This window comes from Anabrus simplex, chromosome 1, assembly GCF_040414725.1.
Source record: "Anabrus simplex isolate iqAnaSimp1 chromosome 1, ASM4041472v1, whole genome shotgun sequence".
Lineage (NCBI taxonomy): Eukaryota > Metazoa > Arthropoda > Insecta > Orthoptera > Tettigoniidae > Anabrus > Anabrus simplex.
In genome coordinates, this window is record NC_090265.1 from 622,479,039 (window position 1) to 622,497,746 (window position 18,708).

Sequence of the window (18,708 nt, forward strand, 5' to 3'; positions counted from 1 at the left end):
GACCCTTATAAGAATGAGAAGCAAGCAAAGCAAAGCAAACCAAGCAAAGCAAAGCAATGTCATCTCCGTACAGGTCATGAAGGCCCTTGGAGGGGTGGAAGGTAAAGGCTTCCACTATTCGTAACCTCGGCACGTGATGGGGTAGAGTGGTTAGCTTTACGCACGACCGCCTTTGCCCAGAGGAATTAACCTTGTACTCATTTTTGGTGTAGGCCGAGTGAACCTCAGGGCCATATGCACCTCCGGAAGTAGAAATCTCGTTTCTTAAATTTTTCGACTTCCTGACGGGGATTCGAACCCACGTCCTTCCGGGCGAACCGAGTACGCCTTTACCGCCTTGGCCAGGCACCCCCTTCTAAGAATGAAGGTCTCAGCTAAAGAAAGAGAAGGATTGAAGGATGAGAATGAAACTCCTTAGTGATCGCAAACGTAATTAAATCAGAATCGTAAGAAAGTACTGCCGGCCACGTGGTGTAGGGGTAGCGTGATTGCCTCCTACCCGGATATTCCGGGTTCGATTCCCGGCCAAGTCAGGGATCTTTTGCCTGGATCTGAGGCCTACATTTTACAATTAAGGAGCTATGTGACGGTGAGACAGCGGCTCCAGTCAACAAAGCTAAGAACAACGGCGTAGAGTATTCGTCTTACCGACAACACGATATTTCCTAATGTGCAGGTCTTCGAGTTGAGCCGTGGTCGCTTGGTAGTCCAAGGCACCATGGGGTTTGGTTTACTTTTTATTTTGTAAGAAAATAAGAATTGACCAAAGGAGCTCGGATAGGAAAGGTGTAATTCAGGAAAGGTGTGATAGCCGAGTGATATAGTCACTGGCTTCTCACTAAGGTGACCACGGTTCCAATCCCGGCCAATGAGAGGGATGTTTGAAATGATAATTTATGTCCCTGTTGTTCGGATTCCGTAAAACGAAATGTGCCGTGGCTATGCTAGTTGCTTTACGTCGCACCGACACAGATAGGTCTTATGGCGAGGATGGGACAGGAAAGGCTTAGGAATGGGAAGGAAGCGGCCGTGACCTTAATTAAGGTACAGCCCCAGCATTTGCCTGGTGTGAAAATGGGAAACCATCTTCAGGGCTGCCGACAGTGGGGTTCGAACCCACTATCTCCCGGATGCCCGTGGCTATGATCAGGATATCAACAGTAATGTAAAACTACAAGCTTGCTTGTTTGTGGAAGTCAGGGAGGGTCTATTTTTCTTTTCTTTTCCCTTTTTCCTTTTTTTTTCTAGCGTGTGGCTTCTAGTGCCGCAAGAGTCTGAGGACATATTCGTCTCCCCAGTTCTGTAGCAGCTTTTCCCGGTACACCCGATGGGAGTGAGCTATATATACAGCAGTGTGAGAGTGATGTCCGTGGGTGTAGGTGCGATTGTACTAGGAATGAGAAGGAACCGACCATGGCCTTGAGAACGGTACCATCGTGACATTTGCCTGGACTGGAAAACAGGAAACCGCGGCAATCCATTTCGAGGATGGCCGACGGAATTCAAACTCGCCTGTCTCTCAAGTACAGAGCTAGCAACCATAACAGACCGTGCCGCAACAGACTGTTCGGTGTCAGGGTCCTGACACTAGTAGAAGCAATGCCAGATTCCGTTGGGGCCTCTTGAAGGATGACCTCATGAGAGAAGGTGTCCTGTAATATTATAGAAAGCTGAATATTATGTTCATTTTATTGATGATGTATGATTTTGAGAACTAATTTTGCCGTAATTATTTTTCAGAATATTCAAGATGATTCCCACCGAACCCGGGCCTCCGGGTTTTCACTTCAGTTCCACGTTGAACAGCTCGCTATTGGAGCACGAGGACGAAATAAACTTCAACTACACTCTGGGTGAGTTGTCATAGCAAATTTTGTCTGTAGTTCTTGTTGGCTGCTAATTTTCTAGCGCTATTCCAGAGAGGAACGATCGTGAAATAATACCACGTGTTACAGGACCTTTATATTTTGAGAAATACAGGGGCGTGGTAATTGAGTCACATCTTCACTGCCTACTCGTCAAAGCGCCTTGGTTTCAATCCCGGCCATTGTATATGATATTTTAAAGGTCAAAATATCACGTTCCTGTGGTTTGGCTTCCACGTAAATCAAGACGTCCCTTGGCTATGATCGTAATATCAACAGTCACGGAAAACTCTTGCACAATCTTCCCTCCGAACCACAGGGACGATATCGACTGACACGTACAAATTCAGGGTAGGTTACTTGCACCTGGGAATGTTGAGAATCATTGGATGGTCTGCATGGTAAAACTTAATTTGTTGTTGGATTTGGGACAGCATAGTCAACAATTCTGCGATCGTCATATGTAGGGATTGTTACCTCAGTGACGGTGATGTCTATTCTGGTGTAAGCATTTCTAATTAATTGAGACTAGGAAAGCGCTTAAGGTTTGTTGAATACAATAAATATCATCGTTCACTAACATCTGTATCAATACACATTACGGCATCACCATCATACGCTTCAGATTTTGACATGGATTCTTTCCCAGCCATCAACACGAAGATAATAGTATTCATGTCACTGGTGCGTGACAAAGCCGAATGTGAAACAGAGCACATTAGTCATTTACTAGATTTTTTTTTTTTTTTTTTTTGCGTGTGCCAAATACAGACATTTGCAAACTGGACTCTATTATAGACTCAAACATTTCAAATAATATAATCAAACGTTACTCAAATCTATATCACAATAGCTCTGAATGTCGCAGAGTGGTTGAAACTCAGGGATACACGATCATATTCAGCTGCATGCTTAATGATCGGGACAATAGGTTTGCAGCTAACACCCTTGAGGTTCCACATCATCGTGCGGTCAAGTGCAGTCAGTCGTTTATTGCCACTGTCAGTCAATTATACAATTACATTAAACTATATGAAATATAGCTAAGTAGTGTCAAAAAAGAAAACCGAGCAACTGGGTACGTAGTTTGGGTCACGTAGCTATCAGCTTGTATTCGGGAGATAGCTGGTTCGAACTCTACATCCCTGAAGATGATTTTCCGTGAATTCCCATTTTCACACAATGCAAATGCTGTGTAAATAAGGTAAGGGTGTATTCTGCCCGAAGGCAGGTCCGAACCTCCGCAGAGGTGTGCCTGAGCCGGAGTTTACGTGCGGTAGGGTGGCCAGTTCCTTTCCGCTCCTCCATTCCCTTACCGCCCACCAACAGCGCGTGGCAACCCATCCAAATTTTGACCACGCCCAATGTAGCTTAACTTCGGAGATCCCACGGGATCCGGTGTTTCAACACGGCTACGGCCGTTGGCCAAATGCTGGGGCTGTACATTAAGGCCATGGCCGTTTCTTTCCCACTCATAGCTCTTTCCTATTCCATCGTCGCCATAAGGCCGATCTATGTCGGTGCAACGGAAAAAAAATCTATGTTTCTGAAATATTAAAGGAAATATTATAATCTCCTAGATATACCTGGCTCAGTTTGGTGGTATTTGAAGGGGCTCAAATACGTCAGCCTCGTGTCGGTATATTTACTGGCACGTAAAAGAACACCTGTGGGAAAAAATTTCGGCACCTCGGCGTCTCCGAAAACCGAAATAGTAGTTAGTGGGACGTAAAGCCAATAACATCATTATTAGATATGCCTGTATTTCCGATGTTTAGTTTTAATCTTAATTTATCCTCAGTATGAAAACGTATGATCCTCCGTGGCTCAGGCGGCAGCACGCCGGCCTCTCACAGCTGGGTTCCCTAGTTCAAATCCCAGTCACTCCATGTGAGATTTTTGTTGGGCAAAGCGGAGACGGGACATATTTTTTTCTGGGTACTTCTGTTTTCCCTGTCATCTTTCATTCCAGCAACACTCTCCAATATCATTTCATTTCATCTGTCAATCATTAATCATTGCCGCTGAGGAATGCGGCAGGTTTCGACAGCCGGCACAATTCCTATCCTCGTCGCTAGATGGGAGCTGCATTCCTGATCCGGTGGAGAGACTAGAAACAGGCTGTAGATTTTCATTTTCGTGAAAAATGTATTTTACTTTCTTTTATGTGTTCTGTTATTTGTTATTAGATGTTTGTATATTAATTGATATATTTAAGTTATAGTGGCAGTTAGTTACAGCTAAGGAGACCTATGGTCCTGCTTTTAATTAACTTGAAATACGTTTCTAATTTCTAATATCTACAAGAAAGAAATACAAAGATCCGGTACTCTTAAGACCCACACACATCAGTTCGTCTGTTAGTGTGCCTGTCTGTCTGTGTATATTATTAAACATTAAAGTACAGCTGAGTAAATGATTAATCATGGGCTAATTGACAAATACCAGTTTTAAATAAGCCACCACTGTGACGTACAACTTCAGGTGATATGAGGAACCGAGTGAAAATCTCTTGGATGACCGAGTGTGGTATGTTGCCCTACTTCACCTGATGCTAAATACTTTCATTTCCAGTCCTCCTTATTGTCTGAAATACGGGACAGAGACTGGAATCAAACTAAGAATCTAACCACTGGAGCACTGTTGCAAACTTGAATTAACTTTTAGAAATAAATAAGATATTTAAAAGCCACCCATTGCGGAAAATAATTACACCGGAAATGACAAAATTAACACTCAGCTTATCTGAAAAGCATGCAACAATAACTTAAATAATAATAAAAAACGAATTTACGGATATCATCAACGGATCTGCATTCTTTCGGCCATGTTCCATAAGACGCGGAAGACCGACTGAGTCGCTCGGACGGTAGAGTGCTGGAGACTTAGCACTTGTAAAATACAGGAAATCAGCCTATTTCGGTCAAATCTACCTATTTGACTCACGCAGCCTGATATGGAAGGAAAACGTGAACGCGGGCGGATAAGATTATCCTTGGCACGGAATCTCCGTGAGTGGATCGACATTTACGATGTAGTGACTGACGTGGGAAACACAAAACAGGAAAAATTGCTCCATGATGGGCACTAATTTTCTGTGAAGAAACAGCATTTGTATTAATATTATTAGTAGGCCTAGTAGTAGTAGTGAGGGGATTTTAAATCAGTACTAGCTTAGATTACAGAAAGCTTCTTCTAGGCCGCACGACGTTCCTGTTTAAAAGCTTGCATGAATATTAGGGGCACGGTTCTTTGAAACCTCTATTATTTATGCAACTCTTCCTACTGAGCTTACGAGCTAGAAGATGTGTTCGGCTCGTTGAAATAATGTATGGAAATTCGCTCATTATCTATAATAATAATAATAATAATAATAATAATAATAATAATAATAATAATAATAATAATAATAATAATAATAATAATAATAATAATATGGGCGCTATGCTGTTTCTTTTGTTCATCCATCCAGGCTCTTCCCCTCTTTGTAGTTATTTCGACTTGAAACCCTTCCAAATTTTGAAACATGGTCCTAAATGTTTTACTGTCTAACATCTGAACTTCCTGGATGTTGAACTTCTCTAGATCTTTACGCATTTCTTGTCGTCTTCTTGCTCCGCAGGTAATCGAATAACTTTTTGGTTATTATTATTATTATTATTATTATTATTATTATTATTATTATTATTATTATTATTATTATTATTATTATAGTATTTTCCTTGCGCAAATCTCCACACGATGGCATTGCAGTAATAATAATAATAATAATAATAATAATAATAATAATAATAATAATAATAATAATAATAATTTCTTTGTTGAAGGTTGGTAAACAGAAGGAATTAGAACTTCCAGATAGAAACGAAATTCTAATCTTAGCAGTACAAGAGACGAGATTTTTGGATGAGAATGTGACAGAAACAAAAGATTATCGAATCTTTAAAGGTAAACCTGCGATTAAAATTATGAAAGGAATGCCACTCTTGGGAACAGCCTTTTAAGTCCATAAAAGATTATTAGACAATGTAATTGAATTCAAATCCCGCTAGGAACGGATATCTCTTTTAACAACGAACTGGAAAAATAAAAATAAACATATTTTTATTAACTGTCATGCACCAATAAATGAAGACGACAAAAAGAACCCAAATAAAGTAGAGGAATTCTGGACACTCCTGGATGATGAATTATCTAAAATTCCAAAATCAAATGTGGGGATATTACTTGGAGATTTCAATGCCCAAGTAGGAGGAGAGATAATTTATAGACCAATAGTGGGAGAATATGCTGCACACCAATGAACAAACATTAATGGAATGAGATTAATTACCCTCTGTAAAAATTTTCAGCTTAAGTTAATGTCAACTTTCTTCAAGAAATTGCCAAGGAAAGCTAAAACATGGATTTCTCCAAATCCATTACTAGGTGCATTTCAACTGGATCATGTAGCTATATCCATAAGAAACATGAAAGAAATTATGAATGTCAAGGTAGTAAGAAGAAGAGAATTTGATTCCGATCACTACTTATCTAAAATCAAACTAAAATTCTTACTCAACAGAAATCACAGAAGAAGGGAAAGAGTAAACAAATATAACACAAATAGACTTCAAATTACACAATTCTTGAAGAAATAAAAGTATCTTATCATGGGAAGTGGCAAGATTTATCTAAAGAAATAACCAATGCAGCCCAGAAAACATTTGGGCTAGTCAAACCTAAAAAGAAACCTTGGTGGAATCACATATGTGAAGATGCATTACAAGAGAGAATAAAACAATGGAAAAAGTTTAAATCCTCTGGAAAGACTGAGCACTATGACCAATTCAAACAGCAAAGGAAAGACATTGCTGGAATAATAAGGGGAGTTAAAGGAACTTTCGAAAAATCACAAATTATTGACCTGCAAGACAGCTTAGTTAAAAATAACTCGCGAAACTTCTACCAGACTTTTAAGAGTCAGTTAAAGGGGTATCAAGCACCTAGCATATGCTTCAGAGATGAAAATGGTAGACTTTGCCTAAGCAATGCTGAGAATTGTGGAAAGCTTGCGAAGCACTTTGATCAACTTTTAAACTGCCCCGAACCCGACCATAAGTTGGAATTCTCTCAAACAACTGAAAATCTGGAAGAAGATATACCACCCACTGCTGAAGAAATTAAAGTAGTAATTAACAATCTGAAAAATAATAAAGGTAGTGGAGAAGGCTATATAATAGATGAACTTTTGAAATGGTCTCAGTCAAAAATCATTGAAGAGCTGCAGTTAATCTTTGAAGATATTTGGAGAACAGAGAAGATTCCAGAAGAATGGAAAGTGGTTCTAATACACCCAATGCATAAAAAAGGGGACAAACAAAAGGTTGATAACTATAGAGGCATCTCTCTTCTGCAAATTGCATACAAGGTATTCTCAAAATTATTGTTGAATAGAGTAGAAACATCACTTGACAAGCAACTGGGTGAGTATCAAGCTGGATTTCGAAAAGGTAGATTTTGTTCAGAAATTTAACTTAAAATCCATAATTCGGCACAGGATACTGAATTCAAAAGACATTGTTGTGACTTTTGTAGATTTTTAAAAGGCCTTTAACTCGGTTGATAGAGAAACCATAGATAAAACAATTCGTGAACTTGGAGTGAAAACTAAATTGGCAAATCTAATACGTGAAACCCTTACTGACACAATTTCAAAGGTGAAACTTATGGGTGAGATATCCAAACCTACGAAGATAAATACAGGGGTACGGCAAGGTGACTGTCTGTCACCCCTTCTATTCAACTGTGTTCTAGAGAAAATTGTAAGAATTTGGAACGTAAAGCTTAAAGAGCATAACATTTTGCTGGTAACTTTGGGGAGAAAAAACAAAGGCATTGAAATAAATTGCCTAGCATTTGCAGACGATTTCGCTATATTGTCAGAAAACCTAATAAGTGCAACAACACAAATCAATCTCTTGGAAGAAATAGTCCACAAGACAGGTTTGAGAATCTCCGTAGAAAAAAACAAAATTTATTACAAACATCAAGAATGCTCCAAACTTTTTGGCAACAGATATTGGTCCAGTGGAAAGAGTAACGAAATTCAAATACCTGGGAGAAACAATTCAAGCAGGCGCGGTTCTGCCTTTAGGTCACATGGTCACGTGCCCCTCCACCGATTAAAACTATTATAAATCAGAACAACATTATGCACGATTACTGTCACGACCACCTTCAGTGAGTTCAAGTGGCTATGATTTACCATGGTTGTTCTTGTTCTAGCAGCCCTGGACTAAACTAGGCAACATTGTAAAGGTCTAATCCCGGATGGGACCGACTCGTTCTTATACCTGAACATCATCCCCTCATTCTGCGAGCTGTGAGGGGTAAAGGGGGTTATGGCAAATTCCTTTGACCCGGTCACAGTATTTCTACGACTTGACACTTCAGCGCTAGATCGTATTTTGAACTTACTTCTCCTACAGCCTACTAGATAGCACCCAGCTGCACTTTCTTGTCGGCATATGTATTATTAACGCGCGCAAAAGCAAGCCTATGCTTACCTTGTACGTCTGTTAGAGTAATAGTCTCCATCGGTGTCGATGTTCATTGTAAGTCTGAAAAGTGTGTGAATATTAGTGTGATTTATCTGAGTGTATTCCTGTGCTAGCATACGTGTTTTTAAAATGAATCAGGTGAGCTACTTACAAACAAAATCTCTTAATTATGAAAACAGATTATTAGCTAAAGAAATGGGCCGACCAAGGCCAGAGCTTAGCATAAATCAAGTGTTCAAAGATAAAAATAGAACCTACAATCGCAGTTTTAATAAGAACGTGTACGAAAAGTGGGAATGGCTGTGTGGTTGTCCATTAAGTGATTCGCTGTTTTGCTTCCCGTGTATATTATTCGGCGGAGAAGAAACATGGACAAAAACGGGAGTGAAAGACTTAAAACATCACCAGAAAAGAGCAAGAAACATTGTTTGTCGAAAACTCATTTAGATAACGAAATGAGTTTTGCCGTATTGGGCAAGGCTGACATCAGGTTGCAACTCGATGATGGATATAGGGTGTCTATCCGAAAGCACAACGAGCTTGTAGACAAAAATAGATATATTTTGTCGCGTATCATTGATGCTATTAAATTTTGTGGGGAATTTGAGTTGGCTTTGCGTGGTCAAGACGAGAAAGAGGATTCAGATAACCCTGGTGTTTTTAAAGGACTGATTAATTACACCGCTGCTCTTGACAATGTTTTGAAGGACCACTTAGAAAATTCAAGTGTGTTTAAGGGAACGTCCAAGGCCGTTCAAAATGAACTTTTGGAAGCAATGTTGGCTGTTTGTAGGAAGCATATGGTATCAGAAATAGGAGATGTAGACTTTGTATCCATCCAGGCTGATGAAACTACAGACAATTAATGCAGAACACTTTTATCAATAATTTTGAGGTACCAGATCGAAGGGAAATTGTTTGAAAGTTTCTGGGGTTATTTCGGGATCAGTGATAGAAGTGCCGGCGGTGTAGCAGCGACAATTCTTGAACAGTTGCGTGAAATTGGAGTAGAAAAATTCCCTAAAAAGTTAGTCTGTCAAACATATGATGGAGCATCAGTTATGAGCGGTCAGAAGGGCGGGGTTCAGTGTTTTATCAAAGAAAAATATCCCAACGCAAATTATATTCACTGCTACGCGCATCAAGGCAATCTTATTCTTCAGAAAGCGACATCTTCATCCTCGCACAGCAAAATATTTTTTCAGGACTTGCAAGGTATAGGGACTTTTTTTTCAAGATCTCCGAAAAGAATGGATTACCTGATCGAGTCAGTTCATAAGAAGTTAGGCAGTGTTCCACCTACACGATGGTATTTTCAACATCGTACTGTAAACACTATTTATGAACATCGTGATAATTTGCTAAAATGTTTTGAAGATATCAGAGACCACGGAACAAGTGACAGGAAATCTTCCACTGAAGCTACGGGATTTGTTCGAACTCCGAATGATCCTCAGTTCACCTACTGGCTTAATTTCTATCACAAGATTATGCCACATGTTGCAATATTCTTTGATTGCATTCAGAAAAGAGACATTGATGCTGTGAAGATGAGAGAGTTTGTCACAAATTTTGTTAATGCGATAGCCAATGTTCGCCAACTCTACGAAACGGAAGAAAGCCTTTCAATAGAGCCACTGAGAAAACGACAATGCGTTGATCATGCAAACAGTTCAACCAATAGGCTGGCAGCCGTGGAAGTTTGTGATGTTATTATAAGTAGCATCAATGATAGATTTCATTTCACTGATCATCTGTGTGCATCTAAGCTTTTTTTCAGTAGATAACTTTCCGCAGTACTGCAATTCATTCCCTGAGCATGACTTCCAGACGACGCTGAAGCTGTATCCTGCGATAAACGGTCCAAAATTGCGAACCGAATTAGAAGTTTTGTACAGTCGTGAAAATCTTCGCCGTGCATTCGGTGCTTTGCCTCTTTTGCAATTTTTCTATGAAAATGGAATGACACGAACATTTTCCGAGTGTATGATTGTTTCAAAAATAATTGTCACCATACCAATGACGACTGTTGAATCTGAACGGTCATTCTCCACTCTGAAAAGAATAAAGACATTTTTGCGAAGTTCCATGGGGAATGAGAGGTTGAATGCACTGGCGATGTTATCGATCGAGAAGAAGATGGTACATTCCATACCGGACTTCAATAATCGAGTAACTGAAGAATTTGCTACTGCCAAAGACAGGAGAATCGAGCTGATATACAAGAAATAAAAAGGTAAGATTAATTTAATTGATTTAATCGATTCCTAGTGTTCCTGATATGTTGAATGTGCCCCACCCATTTTTATCATCACGAGCCGCCACTGAATTCAAGAAAATGGTTTATACAAATCTGCAGTAGAAGAAAGGGTACACACGATGGAAAGAGCATATGGTGTCACAAAGAATTTTTATAACAAAATGTGTCTATCTAAAATCTTAAAATAAGGCACTACACTACAATGGTGAAACCGGAATGCTTATATGCAAGTGAATGCCTGGTACTAAACTATAGATTATATAAACTTGAGGTACTAGAAAGGAGAATCATGAGAAAAATCTTAGGCCCTGTGAAAACAACAGAAGTATGGAAATTAAGATATAATGATGAAATATACAGGAACATAGAAAACATAACAGAAACCATAAAAGGGAAATTGCAATTTTTCGAACATATTTACAGAATTGATGATTCCAGATTAACATAAAAGATTTTCAAGTACCTTTGGGACAAAAAGGCAACAACTAGCTGGATTCAAGAAGTAAAGAAAGACTTAGAAAGAAATAACATAAGAGAAGAAGAAACTATGGACAGATAAATGTTTAGAAAGAGGGTAGTAAGTATGGAAAGATTCCGAGGAAGATTGAACAAGAAGCCTGGTACGAAGTGGTCCGAGGACAGAAGGAAACAGCATAGTGAAAGGATGAAAGAATATTGGAAGGAGCGGAAGAGAAAACAACAAAGTATGAAGAACTGAATTGAAATTGGCACGTGTTCCTTAGCAGACCTCATCGGAAATAATAATAATAATAATAATAATAATAATAATAATAATAATAATAATAATAGTAGTAATAATAATAATAACAATACCCGATGCAGTGACTCTGACATGGGGAACATAAAACAGGGAAAATTACTCTATGATGGGCGCTAATTTTCTGAGAGAGAAGGCATCTGTATTATTATTATTATTATTATTATTATTATTATTATTATTATTATTATTATTATTATTATTATTATTATTATCAGTAGTAGTGAGGGTATTATTATTATTATTATTATTATTATTATTATTATTATTATTATTATTATTATTATTATTATTATTATTATTATTATGTCGTATGGCCTCCGGAAAGACCTGGTGCAGGTCTTTGGAATTGACGCCTGATAGGCGACTCGTGCGTCTGTGAGAATGGGGCTCTATCTACGATGAATTATAATGCTGAAGACGGCACCCCCCCACACACACCACATTCACTCACCCCCCCCCCACACACACACAGAGCCACCGAACCATCGGAATTAACCAATGAAGGTTAAAAATCCCCGACCCAACCGAGAATCGAAACCGGGATCTCTTGAACCATAGGCCAAGACGCTACCCATTTAGCCATGGAGTAGGACAGGACAATACTAATCAGTTGCGAAGTATACGTGAAAAAGGCATGAAACCTGCATGTAAATACGAATTCCTTACGGTCACAACTGGTTAAGTATTCGTATTGTGATGTCATAAAATTATTATTTTTTCCAAATATTGTACAAGAAGGTTGGATATCGATGCATGAGCTAAAACTGTGAGTCCATAGATAGAAATAAAGTCTTATAATGTTTTATACAGTTTTGTATAAAGTAAGAATAAACGTAATTGGGTTGAAATGCAGTTACCTGAGAAATATTTTACGCAATTACAATTACTTTTTCAATTAAATAATCAGTAAAATTACTTCACATAACACGAGCCTTCAGGAAATTACTGACATCCTTTTTTTCGTATGGGGATGGGTTGACACAAAAGTTTGCAAGGAAAAAGCTTTTACTTCACTTTGTGTTCTTTTAGCACAGAGACAGTGGCTATCATCACTAAGCGGGACTAAACATGCTGCCTTGGAACTTTCTAAATTGGTCGTGGGATACAACTGGGAATGAGGAACAGTACCTCGTCCGGGTGGCCTTTCCTGCTATACTGAACAGGGGCCTTGTTGGGGATGGATAGATTGGAAGGGATAGGCAAGGAAGAAAGAAAGAAAGAAAGAAAGAAAGAAAGAAAGAAAGAAAGAAAGAAAGAAAGAAAGAAAGGTATCATCCCAGCATTTGCCCGGAGAAGAAGTGGGAACCTCGGGAAACCACTTCGAGGATGGCTGAGGTGGGAATTGAACCCCCTTCTACTCATTTGACCTCCCGGGGCTGAGTTGACCCCGTTCCAGTCCTCGCCCCATGTTTCAAATTTCGTGGCAGAGACGGGAGTGGAACCCGGACCTCCGGGCGTGGCCGCTAATCACATTAACCACTACACCACAGAGGCGGACATGAAGCTAATTACGAGTAAAAACTGCATTTTGTTAAAAGTATCGATTACAAGTAGAAATGACTTATTCGTTACAAATAATTCGATTACTATCACTCAATTACTTCCCAACTCTAGTTTTATAGAAGGATGCAGTTGTCTGGTAAATGCATCTCTTCTCGGCGTCTACTTCATCTAGTTGACCGATCTGAGTTTTTGAAGCGTATCAAAGGGTCTAAAATGATCCCACGTTTGCTGACAAATTGAAAGACTATCATGTCTTTACGCCAGTTACTCTCATCGGTTCCCAGACTGGAGACTTTCTCGTGAACTGTAAAAAGCTGTAATCTCTCAGAGAGTTCGTGATCATGTGGCATTCTGTGGTGGTTTCTCAGCTCTTCCGTGTGGGGCAGATGGCCGGGATATATGCAAATGTTTCGTGCACTATGTGGCAGTGCCGACAGAAAGTATTGTCCTGAGACCTGCCTAACACAGAGAGGACAGAACAAACATTTGCACTGAGCGGGTGACTGCGTGGTTTGATTCACGTACCTATCAGCTTGCATTCGGCAGATAGTGAGTTCGAATCCCATTGTCAGCAACGCTGAAGATGGTTTTCTGTAGATTCCTATTTTCACACCAGGCAAATGCTGGGGCTGTACCTTAATTAAGGCCTCGGTCGCTTCCTCCCTACTTCTAGCCATTTCGTATCCCATCGTCGCTATAAAACCTATCTATGTCGTTGCGACGTAAAGTAAATAGTAAAAGAACGGAAAACGAGAAAATGAAAGAAAAGCACGTTTGCCATCTTGATGGCTTCTCTCTGTTCACAATTTATACACAATTTATACACAATTTTTTCACAATATTTACAGAATGGATGATTCCAGATTAACAAAAAGGATTTTCAAGTATCTTTGCGACAAAAAGGCAACAACTAGCTGGATTCAGTCTTAGTGGTATTTTTCCATTTGTTCGTTGACGTGCATCCTTGGAAGGGATTGACACCTTTGTCCAGTCTTGTATCATCACGTATCACTGTCGTTCTGTGCCGCATAGTTTATGTCGAATCCTTCACAGGTTTCGTTGGATATGGCCTGATTATTCATGTCTCTGCCCAGATCTTGAATACACGAAAGACTTTTTGTTTACAATTGGCTTTACATCGCAACGGCACAGATACTGTAGATCTCATGACGACGCTGGGATAGGAAAGGGCTAGGAGGCGAAGGAAATGGTGCGGCGTTAATTAAGGTGCAGCCCCCAGCATTTTCCTGGTGTGAAAATAGGAAACCGCGAAAAACCATCTTCAGGGCTACCGACAGTGGGGGTTCGAATTTACTATCTCAGAATGCAAACTGATTGTTACGTGACTCAAACCGTGCAGCTACTTGCTCGGTTACGAAATACTTTCTTGTCTCAAAATGTCTATGTTTTGATTATGAAATGACGTCTGGCTCCTTGGCTGATTGGTGAGCGTCTCGGTCTTCGGTTCAGAGGGTCCCAGGTTTGATTCCGGCCGATTCGGTTTTTTACCGCGCATAGTTAATTTCTCTGATTCGGACACTGGATGATTGTGTTCGTCCGAATATACTTCTTCTTATTTACAGTACACGCAACACACAACACTACCGAATACCACAGAAGTACGGAGTAGTGAATACGTCCCTCCACATGGAGTTCGTGTCAGAAAGGGCATTCCACCATGAAACCGGGTAGGAGAAGCAGCGGAAGAAGATGATGATATCGGCGCCATTTTGTTGGCATGTGAAACATCTCTGGTGACACATTTGGTGTTCACAATACAAATTAATTAAAAATTCAGTCATAGGTCCCCCAAAGGAGTTCCGTGTCACTCTGCCATCTGGTAAAGTAAAATGGAACGTCGAAGTTGAGGAGCAACATGATTATATGGCATCAACTTAAAATTTCTGTACATGGTAGTTGAGGCCATACGATGAGTATGATTGTTATTATTATAGATATGTTTTTATGGATGGAGGTCTATCAGGAATTAGCGTTATCAGTTTACGTGGACAGAAAACCGCCACTGTTTTAACCAGGCAACCAGTCTTCGTCATCATCTCCCTTACGCTATTATCGTGTGCCAGAGCACTGCCTTCTATACTGTATAGCCTACAGTAGGTGCAAATATTTTAAACGAGTTTCCACTGTCTTTGGCTGCTGTTTCGTCTAGGTCACAGGAAAGCCACTACACATGGTTATCTTCACCGAAGGGGAGTAGATGTTTTCTCATAGTACACAAGAACCTCGTTTATCCGGATTAAGTGGGACCGGAACCGATCCGGATTATCGAAAATCCGGATAAACCTGAAAACACTTAAAAACTAACAAATACAGTACATGTTATATAATCTATGAATATAAGTTGTATAGTAATACCTGTTTTCAATTGCACAAAAAATATCAGAAGACTTTTCGTACATTTACGACTCTGTTTTATGGACTAAAATAATGTGCGAGTTTTTTTTAGTCTTACACTTGAACAGCGTTTGCACGCAGCACGATCACGAAGACGTTTTACTAACAACGGTTCTGCCGGTGTGTTTTCAGCCATGGTTTCTAAATACACCATCAGTTTGTCCAGCTGCATTGTTGTTCTTCTGATGGAGCGCTGGTTTCTTTTTCGAATTCACCATCAGTGAATTAATAGTGCGTTACATTCAGAAGAGTGTGGGTTCGAATCTCATCTCGGCCGTCCTGGGAATGGTTTTCCATGGTTTCCCATTCTCAATTCCAGGTGAACGCCGAGACGGTACCATTGATAGACAGTAGCCGAATTACTTCCAATTCCTGTCGTTAACTATCCTTGGCGGAAAAGACATTCAAGAAGAGTCGACGCCGTAAAAGAAATACTGTACAAGTAAAAATACATTTTTAATTATTTTCGATCCGGATAAACCGGAGATCCGAATTAATGAGGGCCGGATAAACGAGGTTCTTGAGGATATTTATGGCCATCAAATTGCGTGCTAAATCAGCGACTATTTTGGTGGGTGGAGCTATCTTGTGGCATGGGATGGGAATGTTGTGTGCTGCCATACTGTTGGACGTAGACCATGATGCTACATATTGCTTTCGATTTATCGGAACATTTTGTCTCCGCTGTGGGTGGAGTGAAAGGATACATTTTCTGTGTCCGTGCAAGTCGTAAGAGGCTACTAAGAGGGGAGCAACCAAACAATCTGTATTCCCTCTCTCGCCTTCTAAGCCCAAAAATATATCCATGTTTCTATGCTTTTGCGTGCAGCGGAGAAATTTACATATATATTTCTTCTTCTTCTTCTTCTGCTTACTGTCTCTATTGACATCTTTCGACTTTGGTAGTGTGTGAAGATGAATTTGTTGAAGCGGATTCAATTTTCTGAAATGTTAAAAGGAATGCATACCCCTGTATGTTCATCATCCATCATCATTTACTAAAGGCAATGCCTTGTTGCTGTAGCCAAATCTGACGATCTTCTGCTAGCCTCTTCATGTTGCAATATGAACCACATGCCAGTTCACCGACGGAGTTCCTGATGTATGACATCCTGGTCTTCCCCTGGATCTCTTTCCCAGTACTTTACCTTCAATGATCCTTTGGAGAAGAGAGTCATGTCTCAGTACGTGTCCAAGGTACTTTGTTTTACTCTTCTTTACCGTTTTTAATAAACATCGACCTTTTACTTTCTTTAAAACAAGGTCTTCTTTATCCATCCGACTTGTTTTTTGTAATTCTTCTCCAAAACCACATTTTTGCAGCGTCAAGTTGTGTTTCTTCCTGTTTCCCTAATGTCCAGGTTTCGCATTCATACAGTAGCACACTCCAAACAAAGGTCTTGAGGAATGATTTTCTGATCTCCAAACTGAGATGGTTGTTTAGCAATAAGTTTTCCTTATTTCTGAATGCTTGTTTTGCTACCACTATTCTTTTCTTTTCCGAATGGGACCTGTTATCAGAGGTAATTACACTACCCGAATAGGAGAATTCTTTGACTTGTTCTATCGGTGTGTTATTTTATTGTAAGTTTTTTCAACCTGAAGGATTCTTTTGTCTACTATCATTAATTTTGTTTTGTTTGTATTTATTTTTAGCTTAAATGTTTCTAAGGGTTTGTTGAATGTTCTTAGCATCTTACTCATAACCTTTTCTGAATTACCTCACCTTGCAATATCATCTGCAAAGCGGATACTGTGCACATGAATGGCATTAAAATTCACCCCTTTAGTACGCTGTTTCGTTTCTCTAACTGCATTTGCTATGAACAGGTTACAGAAATATGGTGACAGTGGACAACCTTATCGTACTCCTCTTCTCATTTTTCTTCTCTTGTAGTGCCATTAATATTAACTTCCGTGGTTTGAGATTTACATTCAGAATAAGGCGCCTATCTTTCCAGTCAAGTCCCATATTCCCCATTACTTGAGAAAGCAATTTCTACTCAACATTATCGAAGGCTTATTCCAAGTCAATAAATGCCACATAAGTTTTCCTGTTGACTTCTATCCTTATTTCCAAAATTTGAAGTAATGCTAATATAGCCTCCTAGCTCCTTTCAGTGTTCTCAAGCCATATTTATCGTTATCCAAATGTTGTTCTCTCTTCCTTCTGTCTTTAATAATGATAAGTAAAATTTTAGAAACGTAGGAAAGGATCGCTAATGTTCTATAATTTTAACAATCGCATGTATTTCCTTTTTTGGGGAGTGTAAATGTTCTACTTTTGAAAAAATCAGTTGGTAAGGTATCTTGTTCGTAGCATTCAATAATCGTAAGGTGTCTTGTTCGTAGCATTCAATAATCACTTTAAAGAAATTGTTTTTCATGGTATCAACACAGTTTTTCAGGAGTTCTGCTGGAATGGCATTCACACCGGTGCCTTTGTTCTATTTTAGTTTGGAGAGTGCTGATCAAACTCTGCTGTAGTAATAGGTGGTCCTCTGTCGACTTCTTGAACTGATTCAACATCCTCCAAATATGCCTGCTTCTTAGGCGTTAATTTTTAACTGTACGGTATTTTCTTTATGAAATATAAGTTTCTTATATAAATAGTTGTATTCTTCTTTGTTATTATTTAGATTATCTTACACTCATTGATTAATTTCAATTTTAGTGGCAGTTAGTTACATCTAAATGCACCTATGGTCCTCCTTCTAATTAACTTACAAAGGGGAACTGAACTGTCCTATCTCTCCAACGTTAGAAAACGTCATATTTATGGGCCAGTATATCTGAAACCTGTCCGGTTAGAACTTTGAGATATTTAGATGTGTTTCTAATGTCTATCGTAAGTTCAGTGAAGTAGAATTACGTGAACGTATTTATATTATATAGATTTTTGATTTGCTGTATTTATTTTTATTTATTTCAAAACATTCCTGTAATATTTACAGGTTACCAAGATGACAAAGACTACCAAATAGGAATTTTTTAAGTGTGTAAGTAAATTCTCGGAAAGCAATAGAAAAGATGACTAAGTACGTGACAAGACCGTTAAGGAACAGTTCCGTTGAGGCCCAAAGTATGGTTCCAAAGCATTCCAATGTAACGTTTTAGTGCACTTAAAGCAGCTGTTGGGAAAAAACTTTCGTGACACAGAACCTTTTGCACTAATCAGTAGTAGTGGCTCCTACAATTAAACCAATATTACAGTCATATAGGCCTACTCGACATATTTTTCTCGGAACTATTTAACTGTAGGTTCGTACTTACGTCTCTTTTATACGTCTTCAGGTTGGCTGTTGAGTTCTCGAATCTGTTGGTGCGGTATATAGTGCATCC

General features: G+C 39.3%; 1 protein-coding gene across 1 annotated transcript in view; it reads left to right on the forward strand.

Moving 5' to 3' along the window:
- The window catches only part of LOC136882316 (popeye domain-containing 2), a 154,920-nt gene that overhangs the window by 42,748 nt on the left and 93,464 nt on the right, over positions 1-18,708 (forward strand). The window contains exon 5 of the mRNA XM_068229162.1: positions 1,741-1,853. Coding sequence (XP_068085263.1) covers positions 1,741-1,853 — 113 coding nt within the window. The remainder of the gene's footprint in view (positions 1-1,740; positions 1,854-18,708) is intronic.